The sequence below is a fragment of the Lynx rufus genome, unplaced genomic scaffold (assembly GCF_022079265.1).
Source record: "Lynx rufus isolate CCGP_SWC_20201006 ecotype Redwood Valley unplaced genomic scaffold, mLynRuf1.p SCAF_14, whole genome shotgun sequence".
Taxonomy (NCBI): domain Eukaryota; kingdom Metazoa; phylum Chordata; class Mammalia; order Carnivora; family Felidae; genus Lynx; species Lynx rufus.
This window is the reverse complement of record NW_025814828.1, coordinates 28,030,304-28,051,383: the sequence shown is the minus strand read 5'-3', so window position 1 is coordinate 28,051,383 and position 21,080 is coordinate 28,030,304. Positions and strand designations below refer to the sequence as shown.

Below are 21,080 nucleotides of genomic sequence, written 5' to 3'. Positions count from 1 at the left end.
GATGTGCCCATTTTGATGATTGCAACTAACCCTAGAAGTTAGAGTTACAACAGCCATATTCTAATAATTGAGTCAGTCTCATATCCATGCCCAAGGGTTGACTCATTTATTCCCCCCATTTATTATCATAAATTATAAGATACAGAACCTCTCTTACTTATGGTCGTGTCTCAACATTCTTCAGGTAGCAACTTCCTATTTTCACTGATCTGTGCAACTTAACGTAACCTCAGATAAAATTTGCTTGTCTTTAAAATCCTATGGTAGAACCACTGTCTTCTCCTTCCTATGTTCTCTTTTCCCATTCCCTCCTGGAGGCTAAGTGCCCCCATCAAACCCTCAATCCCTGTTTAAAATTTTTTTAATGTTTATTTATTTTTGAGAGGCAGAGAGAGACAGAGTGCGAGTGGAGGAGGTGCAGCGGGAGCAGGAGACAGAATCCAAAGCAGGCTCCAGGCTCTGAGCTGACAGCACAGAGCCCATTGCAGGCTCTAATTCATGAACGATGAGATCATGACCCAAGCAAAGTTGGATGCTTAACTCACTGAGCCACCCAGGTGCCCCACCAATCCCTTTTTTTAGGTAAGACTGACAATATGGCATGAAGTGTTCATGCTAATCAATTAATTACCTTTGAGTTGAGTTACAAGAAAAGGTGAATTCAACTTAAAATCCCAAATTTGTAGTCAGTTTTAAAAGCAAGGTTACTTTAAAAAATGCCTGTCTTGAAGGGATATCTACTATTAGATGATAGATAATAGCATAGATACACATATGTGGATGATAGTGCACATGCCCATATTTACACACATACACATGCACAAACATGCATACATACATATGTATGTATGTGTGTAATTGCTTTACCCCCATCCTGCTGGAGGATGGAAAAGCTAAAATAACAACATCAGTCCTTAGCTAAGATTGGCATAAAACACCAGTTTGTCCTGGGGTCTCTGGGTGGCTCAGTCAGTTAAGCGTCTGACTCCTGATTTTGGCTCAGGTCATGATTTCATAGGTTCGTGAGTCCAAGCCCCACATCAGGCTCCATGCTGTGGAGCCTGCTTGGGGTCCCCCCCCGTCTCTCTCCCTCCCTCCCTGCCTCTCCCCTGCTCACTTGTGCACTCTCTCTCTCTTTCTTTCTCTCTATAAATAAATAAACTTAAAAAAAAACGTTTGTCCTGAGGGAAGATTTGGGCACTTTGGTATGTGTTTAAGCACTTGGAATGATTATTAGGAAGGCAAGGGCGGCCTCTTAGCTGGCATAGTTTTTGCTAAAACATAGAGTTTTGAAAATGAGACACTAATATGGAACCACCTGTAGCACACAGTCATTTCTGGACAGTTTATTGAAATACCCATACACAAAGTATGATTTTGCAAAGCAAATCCAGAAATCTTTTGTAAGGTTGTAAAAGTAAGTCTTCCATATCACTTTCCCTAACTTTGTGTGTATTCATGCATAAAACCTATTAAAATCTAATTGAGATAAGCCATTATGCAAACCGTGCTGGACCTGATTCTTAATAGATTTTTTTGAAGGAACCAAAGAGCTAATTATGACAATAGGATATCATCAGTATTTAAAAAAATAATAATAATTCTAGGATTTATTTCATGCTTTTATAGATTGCTACCCATTCACTTTCTATTTTCATGAGCTTTGTTGATGATGAGCTTCATAGGGAGCATCACCTATTCTTTCCAAACCTCTGCATCCTATGAAGTAGGAAGGCATGATAAATTGCTAGCAAACAAAAATGGATCATTCTGCATTTCTCATCTCTCCCTCCCATAGACAGAGTGTGGATAGACCCCATCCCAAGTTGTCATCCCTGCCTAAGCATAGATTTTGTGATGAGAGGAATGATAATTAAAGTTTGTCTGGGCATATAAGATATAACCGAAACCATGCTAGGATTCTTAAGTTGCTATCTTTTAATAAATGTAAAAAACAAAACAACAAAAAAAACTAACTGGGAATACATATAAGCTTATAACTATATATTATGTATATATTTATATATGTACTATAATTATACACACACACACACACACACACACGAAACTCTACACACACACACACACACACACACACACAGAAACATAAGTATTAACAAATATTAATGGAGTACCTCAAGATATCAGATACATTTCCAGGCATTAGGGACAAAGTATTGGTCATAAGAGTTTAAGTCCCAGATCTCCTTTAGCTCTAGAGAGGCTGTTGAAACAAGAACCCAAGAGGGACACCTGAGTAGCTCGGTTAAACTGCAGACTCTTGAATTCAGCTCAGGTCATGAATCTCATGGTTCATGAGATCAAGCCCCACATAAGGCTCCATGCTGACAGTGCACGGAGCCTGCCTCTGATTTTCTCTGTCCCTCTCTGTCTGCCCCTCCCTCACTTGCACTTACTCTCTCTCAAAATAAATAAGTAAACTTTTAAAAATTCTTTAAAAAAATAGAAAGAAAGAAAGAACCCAAGAGAAAGGTACCTGAATGCTTGGTTAAATGTCTGACTCTTGGTTTTGGCTCAGGCCATGATCTTACATTTCATGAGTTTGAGCCCACATTGGATTCTGTACTGGCAGGACAGAGCCTGCTTGGGATTCTTTCTCTTTCTCCCTCTTTCTCTGACCGTCCCCTGCTTGTGTATGCTTTCTCTTTATCTCTCTTTCTCAAAAAAAAAATGAATCTACATTAATTTTTTTTTTTAAAAAAATGAACCCCAGAGGATGAAAGGTGGGAGAAGCATCTCCGTATCACAGCGCCTTTTAATATCCTCAGAAAACTTACTCCTAGCTGATATTTAGTGTTTGTGATCCAAGAATGTTATTTCTGGGGTGTTAACCATTTAATTTGAATTTGAATGACAAGAAGGAACTACCATTTGTTAACCAGGAGAGTAACATTTCAGGCAGAGGGAACAGCCAATGCAAAGGCACTAAAATAGGAACAACCGGCTTGTTAGAGGGAGCGAGGATCAGCATGAGTGGAAAGTTGCAGGAGGGAAGGTTAGGTAGTGGAGGTATGAGACAGGGTTAAAAGAGAGGTAAGGGTCCCCTCTTGTATGGTGGTGTTAGGGTAAGAGAAAAGGGCTTTGGAGTTCTAGTGGAAGTGCAAGTGTTCCAGGATTTTTTTTTTTTTTTTACCTCAGTACCTGGAATTCATCGTCTCACCGCTTGGAAGAATGAAGAGGTGGACACAAAATGAACAGCAGGCAAAGTTTATTGGAGTATGAGATCAGAAAGTGAGAATAGTATGAAAGCTCTCTTTGCAGAGATGGGGCATTTAAAAGTGAATACCCCCCACTATAGGCAAGGGTCTTTGTTTTATAAGGTTCTGGTTGCCCCCTCTTTCCCTTCTCCCTTGTTCCTTCTCAGGTTCTACCCTCACTGGCTTCATAACTCTACATGCTGGGTCCTCCATTCATGATTGGCTCCATTCCATTGTGTGAGGAATCAGACTAGGGTCATACTGTCCCTCTTATAGCATAAGCTTTATGCTTTTACTTATTTTAGTTAGATATTTTGATTGTCAGATTACTGAGGGGAACCTGAGGGGGAGTAGGTGGTGTCTGTTACATTCTGAAGAGGAACCTTATGTCCAAGGGGGTTTGCCGTAACGCTCCCAGCACCGTTCCAAAAATCTGTGTTTTTCCCCACCTCAGGTCCCAACGTTTCCCTCTCTGCCAATTTGATCCTATCTTTCCCTATCATACAAGAAAAAGCCACCAGAATGTTTTAAGTAGGGGTGAGACAGGTAAAGAACATCTCAGTCATGCTACTGGGAGAGGAAAGGCAGTTATAAGGTCACTGCAGTAACCCAAGTAAAAAATGACAGGTCTTATGCCAGGTGGTAGTTGTGGTATGCCACGAGTATATTCTGTTATTTTAGCCCAACAGTTAATTTATAAACTACTCCTGCTATACATAGTTTTGTTATTTTTTTGCCTTTTTAACAGTCAGGATCCTTTCTTTTTAAGTTTAATTTATGTTAAGAAAGATACACAGAGCAAGCTGGGGAGTGGCTGAGAGTGAAGGCAACAGAATCCCAAGCAGACTCCATGCTGTCAGTGCAGAGCCCAGTGCGGTGCTCAGACTCAGGAGCTGTGAGATCATGACCTGACCTGAAATCAAGAGTCGGACACTTAAGCAACTGAGCGGTTGCCCTAGTCAGGATCCTTTTTGCTTTGGAAATAGGTATCCTTGCATTATACACATAAATGTTAGCTATATACAGGTCGCATCTAGGAAGTACTATGTATCCCACAAACCATTAATAGTTATCAAACAAGAAATTTAAAAATATACAGGGGTAACAAAATGCTCCTATTTCTACCTAACCATAAATCTACTCAGATTTGCCAAAGGGATAAGGCCTCTCTTTCTTTTTTTTTTAATGTTTATTTATTTTTAAGAGAGAGAGAGAGAGGCAGAGAGAGAGGGTGACACAGAATCCAAAGCAGGCTCCAGGCTCTGAGCTATCATCACAGAGCCCCATGCAGGGCCCAAACTGGTGAACCACGAGGTCATGACTTGAGCTGAAGTCAGAGGCTCACTGGAGTGAGCTGCCCAAGCACCCCAAATCTCACTTTCTTTTTTTTTTTAATTTTTTTTTTTTAGTGTTTATTTATTTTTGAGACAGAGACAGAGCATGAATGGGGGAGGGTCAGAGAGAGAGGGAGATACAGAATCCGAAACAGGCTCCAGGCTCTGAGCGGTCAGCACAGAGCCCGATGCGGGGCTCGAACCCACGGACCGCGAGATCATGACCTGAGCCGAAGTCGGATGCCTAACGGACTGAACCACCCAGGCGCCCCCAGGTCTCACTTTCTTAATCACCTGTTTATGTGAACTGGGGTTGCATACTTCCCCTCTGTGATTCTCACTTACTGATTGTTGAAACAGCAGCACTTCTATGAACCTGGCACACCTCGAGAAGATATCAGCTGACATAGAGTATGAAAAAGTAGATCGTGAATGCAAAATAATTACAAAATGCAAAGAATGATCATCATTGTAAATAAGATGACTAGCCATAGGCTAATTATTTTAACTCTACCATAATGGTTAATAATTTGCTTCCTATATATTTTTCACTTTTTTTCCCCCAGCTTGTTCTAATTGCCTCCTTGATTTTTTCCCCCAAAGGCTGTGATCTTGGGTGTGTTCTCTGGGGGTGAGGGATTTTGTTCAAGGTAATTGAAATTACATTTGAAGTTAAAATTTTGCAACGGAAATATTTAGAAGTGCGCTTTATAAAGAAATGCCAGTAAAAAACATAAACATGCAGATGCTTCTCCCTCCTTTTTTCCTCTTATTCCTCCATTTCCATTGGATTCTTAAATTCTATAAATTTCTTTCCACTACAATTCTGATACCTTCATAGATGTGAGCTGATGATGAAGCTAATGCAGTAAAGAAGTTTGTTAAGGTAGCCTTGGCACTAACATAAGCTGCTATCGGTCAATTAAAAATCTTTATTTATGAAATTTGAAAGAACTAAGTGCCCCTGATCGCATAGTTAAAATAAAATAATGAAAACAGGACAGTGCCTGTTGCCATCCTCAAGTTGGCAACCTTATGGACAGGAGGTGAAATCATCTTTGTTTGGATTCCTTTTATGCTGGAGAATACCCTTCGGATGGTGGGAGGTGAGGGAGAGAGAAGAAAAAGTCAAAATTTCCAACTGTGGAAGCGTGAGAAGACAACTGGCATAAGGACAACAGCAAATCTTCTTCTCTATGAATAAACTAATTAATTTGATTGAAAAATGCAACCTGCAGAGAGAAAAAGAGATTTCCTGACATTTCTACAAGGACTCATCAAGATAAGCGCAGCAAGTTCCATCAGCTTCTCTGATAATTGCGGTTAGGACACGCAGGGGGAAAGTAAAGCCTTGGTGGTGGTGAAGGAAGAAAATGAAAGCAAGTCAGGAAGGAGGCCAGGTGAAGTTACTTCCTGGTTTACATCAGCAGGAGGAGAGATCTGAATAGTATGTGGGTGGAAACGCAAGCCCTAACATGGCAAACAGTCGTGAATCACCATCAACACTTTGGAGAGAAAAATATGTCTCACAAATCTGGTTCATCTCTTTTCCCCCGAGTGTATGTTCCAGTCTTGAAATGAGATGGCCTTTGTAAGTGAACAGAGCAAAGGAGATGCTGAACAAATAGTGGGTTTTCTCCCAAGTGAAGTAGCTGACCTATCGCATATGTGAATATAGGAATGAATGGATGAACAAATGAATTAATTTTTCCAGGTAGTTCCAGTTTGTCAGATAAATGTGTTGTAGTGAGCGTTTTAACGATGCAATATCTCAGACTCTTATGTGTGATTTTATATCACCATTTTGTTAATTCATTTTTAAATTCTTCTAACAGTGTTACAATGAGAATTTCTTAGAGATCGAGGTGGTTCAAGAACTAGCAGGAGCAACATTCCCTGAGAATTTATTAAAAATGCAGAATTAGTCCTCCGTCTGATCTATGGAATCAGAATCTGCCATTTAACAAGATCCCAAGTGATTCCTAAGCACATTAAAGTTTGACAAGAACTGATCTTCTTGGCACAATTACGGAATAGTATAAATCCATACTCTTTCTTTGTAGACCACTATTTTTAATATCTTTTGTCCCTATTTTTCTATCAAGGGATGGGACAAACAGTTGAACTATTTTCTTAGAAGCTCCATAAACAATGCTGGTGATGTCTAATTTAATCCTTCAATGGTAATATTATCTCACACGGGTGACTAATGGAATTGCAAGATTTTTGTGAAAGAAGAAACAAGAGGGACAATGTGTGCGTACTGACAACTAATCACTGGCCTAATAAGCAGCAGTAATTAACATACAGCAATCTGGTCAGGTTGAAATGGATATGACTGACCATCACAATTTTTTTTGTGTAGATAATGTGCAGTTAAAATATGGATAGTCCTTTTCAAATATGGATATGACTGACCATCACAATTTGTTTTTGTGTAGATAATGTGCATTTAAAATATGGATAGTCCTTTTTCAAGTAGTAACAAGTATATGACTCTTATAGTTTAAATTGCAAATAGGAAAGCCCAATCTCTGGAATTTTTAGAAATGAGAGTAGAGAGTAGGATTTTTTGGAAGAATGCTTTTTCACAAAGATAAACGATGATAATTAGAAAATTAAGTTTAGTCATTCATTCATCCATCTCACTAACAATTCTTATCTACTATATTCTCAGCACTGTTTTAGATACTGGGGAAATCTAAGTGAACAAAGCAGACTAACTCCCTCTCTTATTAAGCTTGCATTCTTCTTGGGAGGAGACAGTTAGTTAAAGAATACGTATAATGTATCAGTTGGTGAGAAATGACTAAAAGGGAAGGAAAGTAGGCTATAGATTTAGAGAAGGAAACATCATTGTGTGTGTTGTCGTATGTATGCACTCAGGGAAGGCCTCTCTGATGAGGTAATATTTAAGCAGAGTCCTAAATGAAGGGAGGAAATAAGCCATGCAGGTAGCTGGGGCAAAGGCAAACAAATGGAAAATTCCAGAGGCAGGAGGGTGCTGGCCATGTTTGCGAAACAGTGTGCTGGAGCTGACAAAAGGAAAAATGATGTCTTTGTGATTTAGGACTAAAAAATGGTTCAAATTAGGTTAATAGACATCCTTAACAGGAGCAGCTTTTATGGAAATTGACATTGTAATAATCTGAATTCTGATATTTCAGATTGGGAAAGTGTTCCTGTTTTTTGTATTATGTCTTATATTTGATTGATAATTCAATGATACCACTTACTCATTCACGAAATATTTGTCATGTGTCTTGTATATGCCAGGCACCGTGCCAGATGTTCTATAGTGACACAATTTTTGAATTTGAGTAGGCTTCTATTGCCATAGAAATGAATGTGATCTCTGAGTGTCAACATTTCTCATTCTTACTAGGGATAATTTAAACAATCTTTCAATCATTGTATTTAATAGTAGTCCTTGGTTTGTGATGACATCTGCGAGTGTCTTCATCTACTTTGTAAGTATTTAATCAGGAAGATTGAATTGAGGGTTGCCATAATGTATTTGCCGCAAGAATCTTTTCATCCAGCCATGCAGTTTCTTTATTGTGTTACTGTTACTATTTGAATTTATGCTTTCAAAATGCAAATGAATTTGTTTGCATTTTGAACTTTAATCTTGCTCTGGATAGTTGAAGAATGTCAATAATTAAACTGCTGTTGAGTTATATGGACAGAGGAGAAAAATAGATTAGGACTTTGGAAACAGTGGTTCATTTTTGTTTCACAGAATCCTTTTTAGGCACACTGCTATTTCTCACATTCCATTCAGTGAACAAATAAATATTCATACGCATCTAATTTTGAGGGAGGGTTGACAATTTATTTTTATTTCTAGCCTTTGGAAGGTGAACTTCGCAGGTGAATTCTTTCTTAGATACTTATTGTGAGGTCGCAGAGTAAACACTGGGGCCTCCAAGACCGGGCTGCAAGCTGTAATACAAGCTGCAGGCTGTAATACAAGCTGTAATACAAGCTGCAGGGCACTTTCAGGCTTAGTGGGAGCTTTTGATAAATGTACATGACCTGTTCTTGCTTTCTCTTCTGGCCCAAGAGACATGTCAGCCTACCAGTTGGTGGGAGTGGTGGTGCCGTAGAGAGGAAGTGGACGCATTGGTTTTAGGGGCGAGGAAAGCCTCTTTATATGATTTGGTTAGACCTTTGCCTCTCTTCGTTCTACAATGGGAACTACTCTACTGGTAGTAGCTCGAAGACCAGTGTCCACTGTCAGCCTTTGCAGCCGGATTTTTTTAAGGGATGATTAGGACTTGGAGGAAAGAGGATGTATTTATTGAGTCAGGGGGGCGCAGGGGGGCCACTGCACAGATGCACATACTACACTTTCAGAAATTCAGAATGGGAACCGGCCAACAGCGGTGGTGGACGCAGGGGTGGGAAAGGTGGTGGTATCCATGTAACAGTGATGGTGAAAGTTGGACACATTTGAGGTCGTTGCTTTTACTGGATTCTCAGTTTTGAACCTTGTATTTCACACGGTATTCATTATTGAGCGTTGATAAATATCCCAAACCTTGAGAGCTGAAAACTACTAATGTGCTTCATATGGCCCATTCATTACTGCCATACAACAAAAACCTTTACGTATGTTTGTATATGCATTACTGAAACTTTCCTTTAAAAAAATCAATATCGCTTTCCTATTTTAAAGCAAGGTGGGGTTCTTTTTGTCGGTTTTGCTTTGCCTAGGATATATCATGCTCTGATTCTTACATTTAGTGAAACGTTATAAATATTTAAAATATCTGGTCATTTATTTTACCTTGTCACCATATGTGTGAGGAAAATCGGGTCTCAGTGTATTGTGGTTTCTACCATTAATGTAAACGTTATGCTAAGAGCATTTGTCCCAATAGTAACAACCGTACTTTTCATTTTGGTGAGAACAAAGAACAAAATTATCCATTGATGACAATCGCTATAAAAACCCACTAAATGACCTTTTTTTACCTTCTGTTTTTATATCTTGATAATTACTGATATAAATGAAATGAGGAATAGGTATGAAAATCAGCTCTAAAAAAATAACATCAGTGCGGACAGTACAGCATGATGGCAAAGTAGGCCCAAGGGCCAAACCACCTGAGTCCCAGTTTCCCACCTCCCCTTGTTTGCCCTTTGACCCAGGTATACTTTTGTTTCCCTATCTGTAAATTGGGGCTAAGATCAGTTCCTGCATCATTAGGATTAATTATAGTAACACATCTATTGTCAGACACACGATAAATATAATTTGTTATTCATATATAAAATGATATTTAAATGCCCCAAAGTGTACAAGGTCAAAATGATTATTTAGTAGATAATGTACTCCTTATGTAATATTATTAATTTATAAATAATTCAGTAAAGACATTTTTATGTGTCCTAAACCTGCCTCCATGTTTTCTCCATGCTTCTGGTTCAAGTTAAAGCAACACACTCATTTTTGACCCTGGATATTCACTGGAAGCACCTGGTCGGATTTAAATTGCACTAAATCACCATTGTGTGATAGTTTTAATAAACACCTGCTGTGTAAACATCACCTTCATCGATCACTTTTGTAACAGAGGAAATGAAACAAAAACCTATACAAGGGGGTTAAAATAACTACATATGTAAGTATACTTCAGCCTTCCTGGAACATCTAGTTGTACATAAACAATTTGTGAGCTAAAATCAAAACTCTATAATCTAGTCATTAAAACCATTTTGCTGAGATTTTCAGGCCAACAGTTTGAATAAGGAAATAAATTAATTTTGGTATTTATCAGTGTGATTTTAGTTACAAAATGGCATGCATTTGAAAGTAAAAAGTGCATTAAAAATTCAGTTTCTCTAATTCATACTGGTAGCCCTCCTTAAATCAAATATATAGGTTTTATTGACAGCTTAAATCATGTGATTGTATTGTATTTGCATGTATAACATGCATATTTTAACACCACTGAGGATTCTTTTGTAATTTGTAAATTCACATTAATATTTTACCTCCTTTCATTAGTTGTATTTCTTATTTGAGAATTGCATATAAGCAAGTCATTATGAAGTATAGGAAATTGGGCCTGAGAACCTAGTTTATTAAATAGTTTAGCCCTCTTGGTAATTTTTTAAAAATTTTTCAATGTTTATTTCTGAGAGATAGAGACAAGTGTGAGCAGGGGAGGACCAGAAAGAGGGAGACACAGAATCCGAAGCAGGCTCCAGGCTCTGAGCTTTCAGCACAGAGCCCGACATGGGGCTCGAACCCACAAACCACGAGATCATGACCTGAGCTGAAGTCAGATGCTTACTGACTGAGCCACCCAGGCGCCCCTTCTTGGTAATTTTCAATAGTAAGTCTCTAGGATTTATGAAGTCTATACATTTACATAGTTATTAGTATATTGCCTACCATATTATTATGTTTTCATAAGTAGTTTTATATATTTTATAATGTATTTCCATAAAGCCCAAGAAACACTAGTTACACTATAAAATATAGGCTGAGATTTAAGAAAACATGTACAGTTTTGGCATGTATAAGTCTGTCTAGAGAACCAAAATTTCAGAAAATCCTATTTATATTTATTGCTAGATAATTTAACTCAGGATATAATTCCTTATAAATATTATGTGACATAATAAAATACTATGGATAAAGACTGCCCAGTAAGGATTCCTTGCTATGGTCAAGCCAGTTATCTGTCGGTGTAGACCTGTGCTTTCCAATATGGCAGCCACTAGCCACATGCATCTTTTTAGTTGCAAATTTAAATTATTATAATTAGATATGGGTAAAAATTCAGTTTCTCATTTACATACACTAGCCATATTTCAAGTGTCCAATAGCCACACGGGGCCGGTGGCTATAGTATTGGATAATGCAGATACACATTTACGTTGTTATAAAGATCTATTGGGCAGTACTGGCTAGAGTAGAAATGCTTTTCTACAGTCCAACAAAGTCTCTGTAAAGCAGACTCTATGTTTGCACCAATTTCCTTTATGTTCATAGAGGTATGTCCCTGAAGCAGGGTGTGGAGTGAGAGACAGATCTTCAGTAAAATTATTGGGAAAATGGTATTCCTTAAAATGCTTTTTTACTGCAACTAACAAATAACCCAAATCCAAGTGCCTTATAGTATAATTTCTTAAGGTGTGATCTATGGATCAGCAGCATTGGTATCCCTTGGGCATACAAATGAAGACTCTCAGCCCCTCTCTAGACTTAGAATCCACAGTAGAACATATTCCCCAGGTGATTTGTATGCACATTAAAGTTTGGGAAGCCCTGGTTAAAACCATAAGGATGTCATTGTCTTATATTACAATAAATCCCCTGGTGCGATAGCTATACGTTAAGAATATGACTCCATAGTGCCATCAAAATCTGAGGTTCTTTCTTTTTTTTTTTTTATTAGGGTATAATTAACATACAGTGTTATATTAGTTTCAAGTATACAATAAAATAATCCAACAATTCTATATGTTTCTCAGTGTTCATCAAGCTAAGTGTACTCTTAATCCCCTTCACCTATTTCATCCATCCCCTCACCCAGTACCTCTCTGGCAGCTACCGAATCTCTTTCCTTTTCTTTTCTTTTAAAATTTTTAATGTTTAGTTATTATTTTTGAGAGAGAGAGAGAGGAGAGAGTGCAAGCGGGGGAGGGGCAGAGCGAGAGGGAGACACAGAATCCGAAGCAGGCTCCAGGCTCTGAGCTGTCAGTGCAGAGCCCGACATGGGGGCTCAAACCCATGAACCGTGAGATCATGACCTGAGCCGAAGTCGGGCGCTCAACTGACTGAGCCACCCGGGTGCCCTACAAATTTGTTTTCTGTATTTAAGAGTCTATTTTTTGGTTTGTCTCTTTCCTTTGTTCGTCTGTTTTATGTCTTAGGTCATTGTATGAGTGAAATCATGTGATAGTTTTCTCTGACTGGCCTATTTCACTTGCCATGATAGTCTCTAGTTCCTTTCAGTTTATTGGTTTTGGTAGCCTCCTTATGTCCTTAAATGATTTTACAATTGGAAGTTGGCTGTAGCAGTTCCCAGCATCATATCCTGACATGCTTCTGCCTCTAGATGTTGTCAGAACTATCTCCAGTCTGGCACTAGTTTGTTCTAGTTTCACGGTCTTCTCCCTCCATTGCCAGTCACGTATTTATCCTTCATTTTCCTTTCGCTTTTACAGGCCTTTCCAAATGACCACCTGAAAACCATAAAATGAAACCAAGGAGAAAGCAAACTCTTTTCTTGCCCATGGGTGGTAGATTTTTATTTTATGAATTTGACAAATGCCCTAATTTATTGGCATCTTTAGAATGTTAGTTGGAAATGTGGAATTTCTTTTTCACTTTAATAATATTTTAAATTGAACAATATGAAATAGTCATTTTCATGGAATGAAAACTCATGTATTAGCAGCTTCATATGACCCAACCTAACATAAAGAAGGAAGGTAAGTCCATAAAGAAGGAAGATAAGTCAAAGTTAAGAGCACAGAGTTGGGTCACAGATAGTTTAGCATTTATATACTGTCTTAGCTTGTGACTGAGACAACTTGGGCAAGTTCTTTAACCTTCCCAAATCCCATTGTCCTCAGAAATAAAAGAATAATGGTATTATCTACCTCAGTAAGTGATAATGAAGACCAAATGTAATTATTCGGTGTTTTTCAAACATGTCAGTCATGTTCCACCTTCACAATTTCTTTCATATCTGCACTCTTCTTTTAAAAAAAATGTTTATTTCTTTTGAGAGCGAGATTGCGAGCCACAGAGGGGCAGAGAGAGAGGGAGAGATAGAATTGCAAGCAGGGTCAGCATCAAGGCTTGATCTCAACACGGGGCTTGATCTCAAGACCATGAGATCTTACCTGCGATGAAATGAGGAGTCAGACACTTAACTGTCTGAGCCACGCAGTTGCCCCTGCACTTTTATTATATTTAAGACTCCTTCTTAAAATAATTATCTTTACTTAGCTTCATCCTAAACTGTTTGATTTTATATATGCATTGAAGTTATATGTAGGCTCACTGTATGTATGTGTGTATACAAACATACACATGCATATATTGTTCAGCCATATAGATATATGCCAAGACATACTAAAATAATTTCATAAGTTTTTCCTTTTGCCATGAAAATCATTCTGCAAAGCACAAATAGATCTCATTCCATCATTTAGGATCCACTGAAATAGTGCATTTTATGGTTACTAACAGAGTTATCACACGAAAAGTGTTGAATACATGTTAATCAATATAGTTAAAAATTTATTTTAAAGATATTTTCACCCAAGGGGTAGTTATCCCCCACCCCTTTCTAAAGTTACCCCTTCTTCTACCACATTTAAAAAAGGGGCATTTGTGTTGCAAAGGCTTCTAAACAGGCTTCTGATAGTAGTGCCTCCTAGTGGTTGTTTCTGTCTCTGCTCAGGCATCGCCAGGAGCCACTGTTCATTCACTTCCCTGCTGCTCATTCTGAGAACTCTGGCTTGCGATTCACCTGCATGTATTGAGGCTGTCTATTTGCAGGCCTCAGTGAGCAGAGGAAGCATAGCACCTTTTACCACCTATTAACTTATTCCATATAACGCCTGCACGGAAAGCAGTAAATAGTGACCAGACATTACTGAATAATTAAGAGTTTCTAAAGTAACAGCCTTGGGAAAGCAAAAACATTTTTGAACATTATAGTGAAAATAATTATTCTTAGGGCCATCTGAGTGGCTCAGTCGGTTGAGCATTCAATTTTGGCTCCAGTTGTGATCTCATGGTTCATTCGAGCCCCACATCAGGCTCCGTGCTGTCAGCACAGAGCCTGCTTCGGATCCTCTGTCCGCCCCGCACCGCCCCCCCCCCCCCGCCCGCCCTCTTTGCCTCTCCCCCACTGGCACTCTCCATCTCAAAAATAAACATTAAAAAATTGTTCTTAAAGGCCAAAGGAAAGCCATACAAAGTTCACTCTTCACAGAGGCTTCCCCACAGGGACATCCTACTCACTAGGAGTTTCCAGCATAGGTGTGGAATTCAGTGAATATCTGTTGAATGAAATGTCTGTCTAAAAGTTTACAAAAAAGGAAGTAAATATTTTAAAATTAAATTGCTTATTAACTCGAACAAATGTGTGTTGTAATAGTTCTTCAAGTATAAATAACATTGTGGGAATTTTTCTTCAGTTTTTCAAAGGTGAGATTTGTATCTTAATGTAAAGACAAACTGGGCAGGAAAAACAACAAAAGTAAAGAGTGATACTGTAGCTAATTCTCATGAAATCTTATTCTCGGGTCAGTTCTCAAGGGGTAGACTGAACCAATAAAGTGAATGATTTATATACTTTACAATGTAAGGATGATATTCTTTATCTAAGAGGCTTAAACTAGCATCTTTGAGTTTTTGCTTTTACTTAAATGGGTGCTTCTTCAGTTATGTTACTTCTCATAAAAAGAAGATGACTGTCTTTTTTGCTTGATAAATGAAAGCTTATTCTCATAGGCTTTTGACTGCAGTGTGCCTCAGTGAACATGTGTCTGTGAAAGGTAAAAGATCAGTAAATGGTGAAATCTAAATTATATTAAACCCTCAACTATGTGTGTATTTTGTGTGTTTAAACCTGCTGACTAATGGAAATTTCTGGTAAAAATTGTATAAATCACAATAGTAAATTCCTAATTCAAATTATGTCTTCTTTATTAGTGTTATAAGATTAATGTTCAGCATACTGTAGTTTCCTAAAAGTGCTTTAAACCTGTCTTCATGAAGAACATTTACTTCAAAATAGGTATTAACACTTCTCATTTGAGTCTCCTATTTTTATTGTATGGATAAAATAACCTGTTTTAATTTTCATCCTCACCATGCAGATTGATAAGCAAGATGTTGTCCCTTGTCCCTGATGCTGGCAATCTAATTGAGAAGGTTTAAGTTGGTTTTAGGGCATATAGCCAGGCTTTAAATTCATTACCCAGCCCACTGTTGTTTACATCTTTGTAAACAATACATCTGTGTCACTTACCTATTTCTGCATAACAAATGTCTCTAAATCTTAGTGGCTTAACACAATACTTTATAATTACATCATGATTCTGTAGAGCAGGGATGTGGCCAGGGTTCATCTCGGTGGTTGTTCTGCAATTGTGATAGGGCTGAGGTCACTCTTTGGCCTCCATTCAGCAGGAAGCTCAACTTTTAAGATAGCATTTTATCCTCTAGAGTCACTTACAACATGGCCTCTCATCATTCAGGAGTGTAGCCTGGTCTTCTAACACCATGGCAGCTGGGTTCTGAGACAGAGTATAAATGCTTCCTTGTTCCCTTACAGCATCTATACTTGGAACTCGTAGAGTGTCACGTCTGCCATGTTCTGTTGGTCAAAACAAATCACAAGGCTAGTCCATATTCGTGAGGATGGGAAGTAGATTCTGGGGCAGAGTGGCAAAAAATTTGTGGCCATCTTTAATCACCATACATATTAAAATAATGGAGGTCTAAATGAACTATTTCCAGGATATGCTGTTAGTTCAATTATCAGAGTTGGGTCACACTTTACTTAACATGTTCACATTTAGTTAGTTGTGTGAAACTTTCTAAAACTCAAGATGTATGAACTATAATAAGTCGGGGAAAGAATAACTTCAGTGGTGATTAATCATGGGCTCTGCTTCTCTTCTTAATGTCTATTAGATGCCAAACAATGTGAACATGCCATAGATTAAAACATCAACAGTTTTATCTTCTAGGTTTAATAATAAGTAAAGTTATTTTGATAGAGGTAGTAATAGACATCATTCACATTTTCAGCTTACATAAAGTTCTAATGGATCTTCAGAATCAGCAACTGAAAGAGCTAAATGATTGGCTAACTAAAACAGAAGAGAGAACAAGGAAAATGGAGAAAGAGCCCCTTGGACCTGATATTGAAGACCTAAAACGCCAAGTACAACAACATAAGGTTAGTATATTTAATGCTGTTTGCTTTCTTCTGGAGAACAATCTCTGTGTATACATATGTGTTTTATATACACACATTTATACATATATCAGGGTTTACAGGTAGGAAAGAATTAAAGCTTCAGTTAAGAAGAGTTTGAGAGTCATTTTTACCTAATATTTTCTGAAACGTTTGTGTTTTTCAAATGTGGCATAATTAGGCTTTTCATATTTGAAAAAATATCAAATGCATTCCTGGAGGACAACAACACTGGATATGTGATTTATTAAAGTTTTGGTTTCTTGGAAGAGGGACTCTGTAGGGATTACTTGCAATGCAAATTTAACTAATAAGACATGATTTTTTTGTACGTTTTTACCTTCAGTTCACAGTCTTAGAACAGGTGAAGTTTGATTAAAATGAACATCTGTAACATTGTTTTTCTATGAAATACAGAATCTATTATTTGCAATACTTCCATCGTATCTTTTTTCAGTTTATTGGTATATTTACAAGTTATGCTCTTTGGTCACCAAAAAGCATTTGTTGTTTCTGTGAGTAGGATTTCTACAGGTTTATTTCTTTTTTTTCTTCAGTATCCATTTTTTAAATTCAGATAAAATTGACATATAACATAATACACATTTTAGGTATATAATGATTCAAAAATCTGTTTACTCTGTGAAATGATCAGAATAAGTCTAGTTACCATTCCTTACCATACGGAGTTGTACATTTTTTTATTTTGTGATGAGAACTGTAAAGATGGACCCTCACAGCAACTTTCAAACATGCACTACAATATTACTGACTGTCGTACCAGGCTGTACATTGCATACAGATGATTTACTGTTTTAGAAGTGGAAGTTTGTCCCTCAGCCGTTTTGCCCACCTCCTCACCCCTCCCCCCTCTGGCATCTACCATTTAGTTCTCTTTATCTGTAAGATTTGTTTTGTTTTCTATCTTCTGCATAGAAGTGGAATCATATGGTATTTGTCTTTCTCTGTATGACTTACTGCACCTAGCTTAATACCCTCAAAGTACATCCATGTTGTCACAAATAGCAAGAATTCATTTTTTATGTCTGAGTATTTTGCAGTATGTATATATGTATGTATAAATACATACACACACACACACACACACACACATGCATACCACATCTTCTTTACTCATCCATCAGTGGACACTGAAGTTGTTTCCATATCTTGGCTATTGTAAATAATGCTGCAATGAACATAGGAGGACATATATCTTTTTGAGTTATTGTTTTCATTTTGTTTTGATAAACACCCAGAAGTGGAATTGCTGGATTATATGATAGTTCTATCTTTAGTGTTTTGAGGAAACTTCATACTGATTTTCATAGCGGTTACATAAACTTACTTTCCTAACCACAGTGGACAAGGTTATTTTTTTCTCCACATCCTCCCCAACACTTGTAATTTCATGTTTTTCTTTTCTTTTCTTTTTTCTTTTCTTTTCTTTTCTTTTCTTTTCTTTTCTTTTCTTTTCTTTTCTTTTCTTTTCTTTTCTTTTCTTGATAATAGCCATTCTAACGAATGTGAAGTGAGAGCTCATTATGGTTTTCATTTCCATTTCCCTGATGATTAGTGATGTTGAGCATCTTTTGATGTGCCTGTTGGAAAAATGTCTATTCAGATCGTTTGCCTATTTTAAAATCTGATTGTGTTTTTGTTGTTGAGTCATTTAAGTTCTTTATATATTTTGGATATTAACCCCTTGTTGGGTATATGATTTCCAAATATCTTCTCCCATTCATGAGGTTATTCTTTTCATTATGTTGATGGTTTCCTTTGCTGTGCAGAAGCTTTTTGGCTTGATGTAGTCCCACTTGTTTATTTTTGCTTTTATTACCTTTGCTTTTAGAGTCAAATCCAAAAAAATAAAACATCATCACCAAGACTGCTGTTATGGAGTTTACCACTTATGTATTCTTTTAAGAGTTTTATGGTTTCAGTTCATACATCAAGTCTTAATCCATTTTGAGTTAATTTTGGTGTATGGTATAAGTGTTGTCTAGTTTCATTTAAATGTGGCTCTGCCCTTTTTTCAACACCCTTTATCGAAGAGGGTGGACTTTCTTCATTGTACGTTCTTGCCTCCTTTGTTGTAAATTAACTGACCACATACGCATCATTTATTTCTTGGATTTTTATTATATTCCCTCAATCTGTGTGTGTGTGTGTTTTATGCCCAAACCGTGCTGTTTTGATTATTATAGCTTTGTAATATAGTTTGTAATCAGAGAAGATCACGCTTCCAGCTTTGTTCTTCTTTGTCAGCATTGCTTTGGCTACTCAAGTCTTTTATGGTGCTGTACAAATTTTAGGATTGTTTGTTCTAGTTCTGTGAAAAATGCCGTAGGAATTTAGATGTGGGTTGCATTGAATCTGTAGATTGCTTTGGTAATATGGACATTTTCATAATATTAATTCTTCCAAGTCATGAGCATGAAATATCTTTCCATTTATTTGTGTCTTCTTCAGTCTTTCATCAATATCTTGTAGTTTTTAGTATATAGATCTTTCACCTCCTAGGTTAAATTTATTCCTAGGCACTTTATTCTTTTTGAAGCAATTGTAAATTGGGTTGTTTTCTTAATTTCTCTCTTGGATAGTTTGTTGTTCCTGTGTATAAACACATTTTTGTATAATGTTATTGTATCCTGCAATTTTACTATATGTATTAGTTATAACAGTTTTCAGTGGAGTCTTTAGGATCTTGTGTGTTTAAAGTCATGTTGCCTACAAATAGTGACAGTTATTTCTGAGTTGGAATTTTGAAAGTGCTTCATTCTAATAGCCATTATAAAACTAGCTCTGGGTTTTACTATAGGAACAAGAGCTTGCTCAGTCCATCAAGAAACACACACACACACACACACACACAACCACACACACACACACACACACACACACAGAATAACCTTCATAATTGGTCCAGAGTAGGCTTGCCAGATCTGGGAAGTAAAAATCCAAGAAACCTAGTTAAATTTGCATTTCAGATAAGCAACAAATACTGTTTTAGTGGAAGTATGTCTCAAATTATTCACTGTTTATCTGAAATTGAGATCTTAGTTGGCATCCTGGATTTTATCTGACAACTCTATTTAGGATTCTGTGGTTCTTGGATTCATGGTTTTGAAAGGAAATATCTGCTCCTTCAACTCATTCCTGCTAAATCTGCATCTCGCTCAAGTTTATTGTCTCTTTTTATAACATTTATCAGAGGTAGCTTGGAAGTTATTCTTTGCAGATGCAAGATACTGTTCCTTCTAAGTCGCAGAGTTCTTTTCTTACGTAATGAGCTTCTGATTCAATAACAAACAAGGCTGGCCTTCGCTTTTGCCACCCTCACAGCCATTTTGGCCATAGCAGTTTACAGTGGAGCAGTATGGGGACAGGTATAGCTATGGTAATCCAGGTACTCTGCACCCTGGGGGAAAAAAAATAAAACATCAACTGTATTCTAATTTTCATGTGAAAGTTGTGATGAAAAGAAGCTAATTTGTCACATAGGTTTTTTTAACGTTTATTTATTTTTGAGACAGAGAGAGACGGAGCATGAACGGGGGAGGGGCAGAGAGACAGGGAGACACAGAATTGGAAACAGGCTCCAGGCTCTGAGCCATCAGCCCAGAGCCTGACGCGGGGCTCGAACTCACGGACTGCGAGATCGTGACCTGAGCTGAAGTCGGACGCCCAACCGACTGAGCCACCCAGGCGCCCCTGTCACTTAGGTTTTAAGTGAACATCTGATAAAGAACTTAGATCCAGTGCTAGATGTCAAACTGGACCACATTTCATGTGTGGATCATGCACTCCTATTGTAGACACTATGCAACCCTCTTCCCCTTGGTCTGCCCTGGAAGTGTCATGCAGACAGTTTCTGTATACACTAATGGCTTCTCTGTGTCTGAAGACATTTGCTGCCACAAGAGAGTCTCAGCTAGTTTGGGGGTGGGAAGGAAGCAGAGTTACTGCTGAGAGCTTCCATTAATTAACCCATGAGGAATGGGAGATGATGGATAAATGCCCAAGAATCCTTGGCCCATGGTAGGCCAATCCCAAGGTGTTTCTTAATTCCCACAATCTCTCAAAGGTGTCCCAGCAAGACTGGGCCCAGGTGTCCATGAGGTAAACTGCCTCACATTCTCACTCATAATGCCTCCTGAGATCACTTCCCAATTAAACTCTTTGCACCTAAATCCTTGGTTCAAGATTGGTTTGCGAAAGAACTCAACGTGACAGCCTTCTTACCTGGAGGCCAGGGTACTATCCAGCTTTGACACTAAATAAATGTGTAGTTTTCATAAGGGTCACCTAGGGGGCTCAGTCAGTTAAGTGTCTGACCCTTGATTTTGTCTTGGGTCATGATCTCACGGTGAGGTCAAGCCCCGAGTCCGTCTCTGCGCTGACAGCACAGATTCTCTCTCTCCCTTGTCTCTGCCCCTCCCCTGCTAGTGTGCTCTCTTTCCCTCTCTCTCTCTCAAAATAAATAAATAATCTTTAAAAAAAGTAATTACTTTTTCTCATGTTCTCCATATCTTCACATTGGAAATAATACTGGTTTTAAT

At 37.9% G+C, this 21,080-nt stretch overlaps 1 protein-coding gene across 2 annotated transcripts in view; it reads left to right on the top strand.

Moving 5' to 3' along the window:
- DMD (dystrophin) overlaps positions 1 to 21,080 on the top strand; it is a 1,630,689-nt gene that overhangs the window by 160,804 nt on the left and 1,448,805 nt on the right. For both annotated transcript variants that reach the window (XM_047076051.1, XM_047076052.1), the window contains exon 7: positions 16,350 to 16,500. In XM_047076051.1, the coding sequence (XP_046932007.1) occupies positions 16,350 to 16,500 (151 nt within the window). The remainder of the gene's footprint in view (positions 1 to 16,349; positions 16,501 to 21,080) is intronic.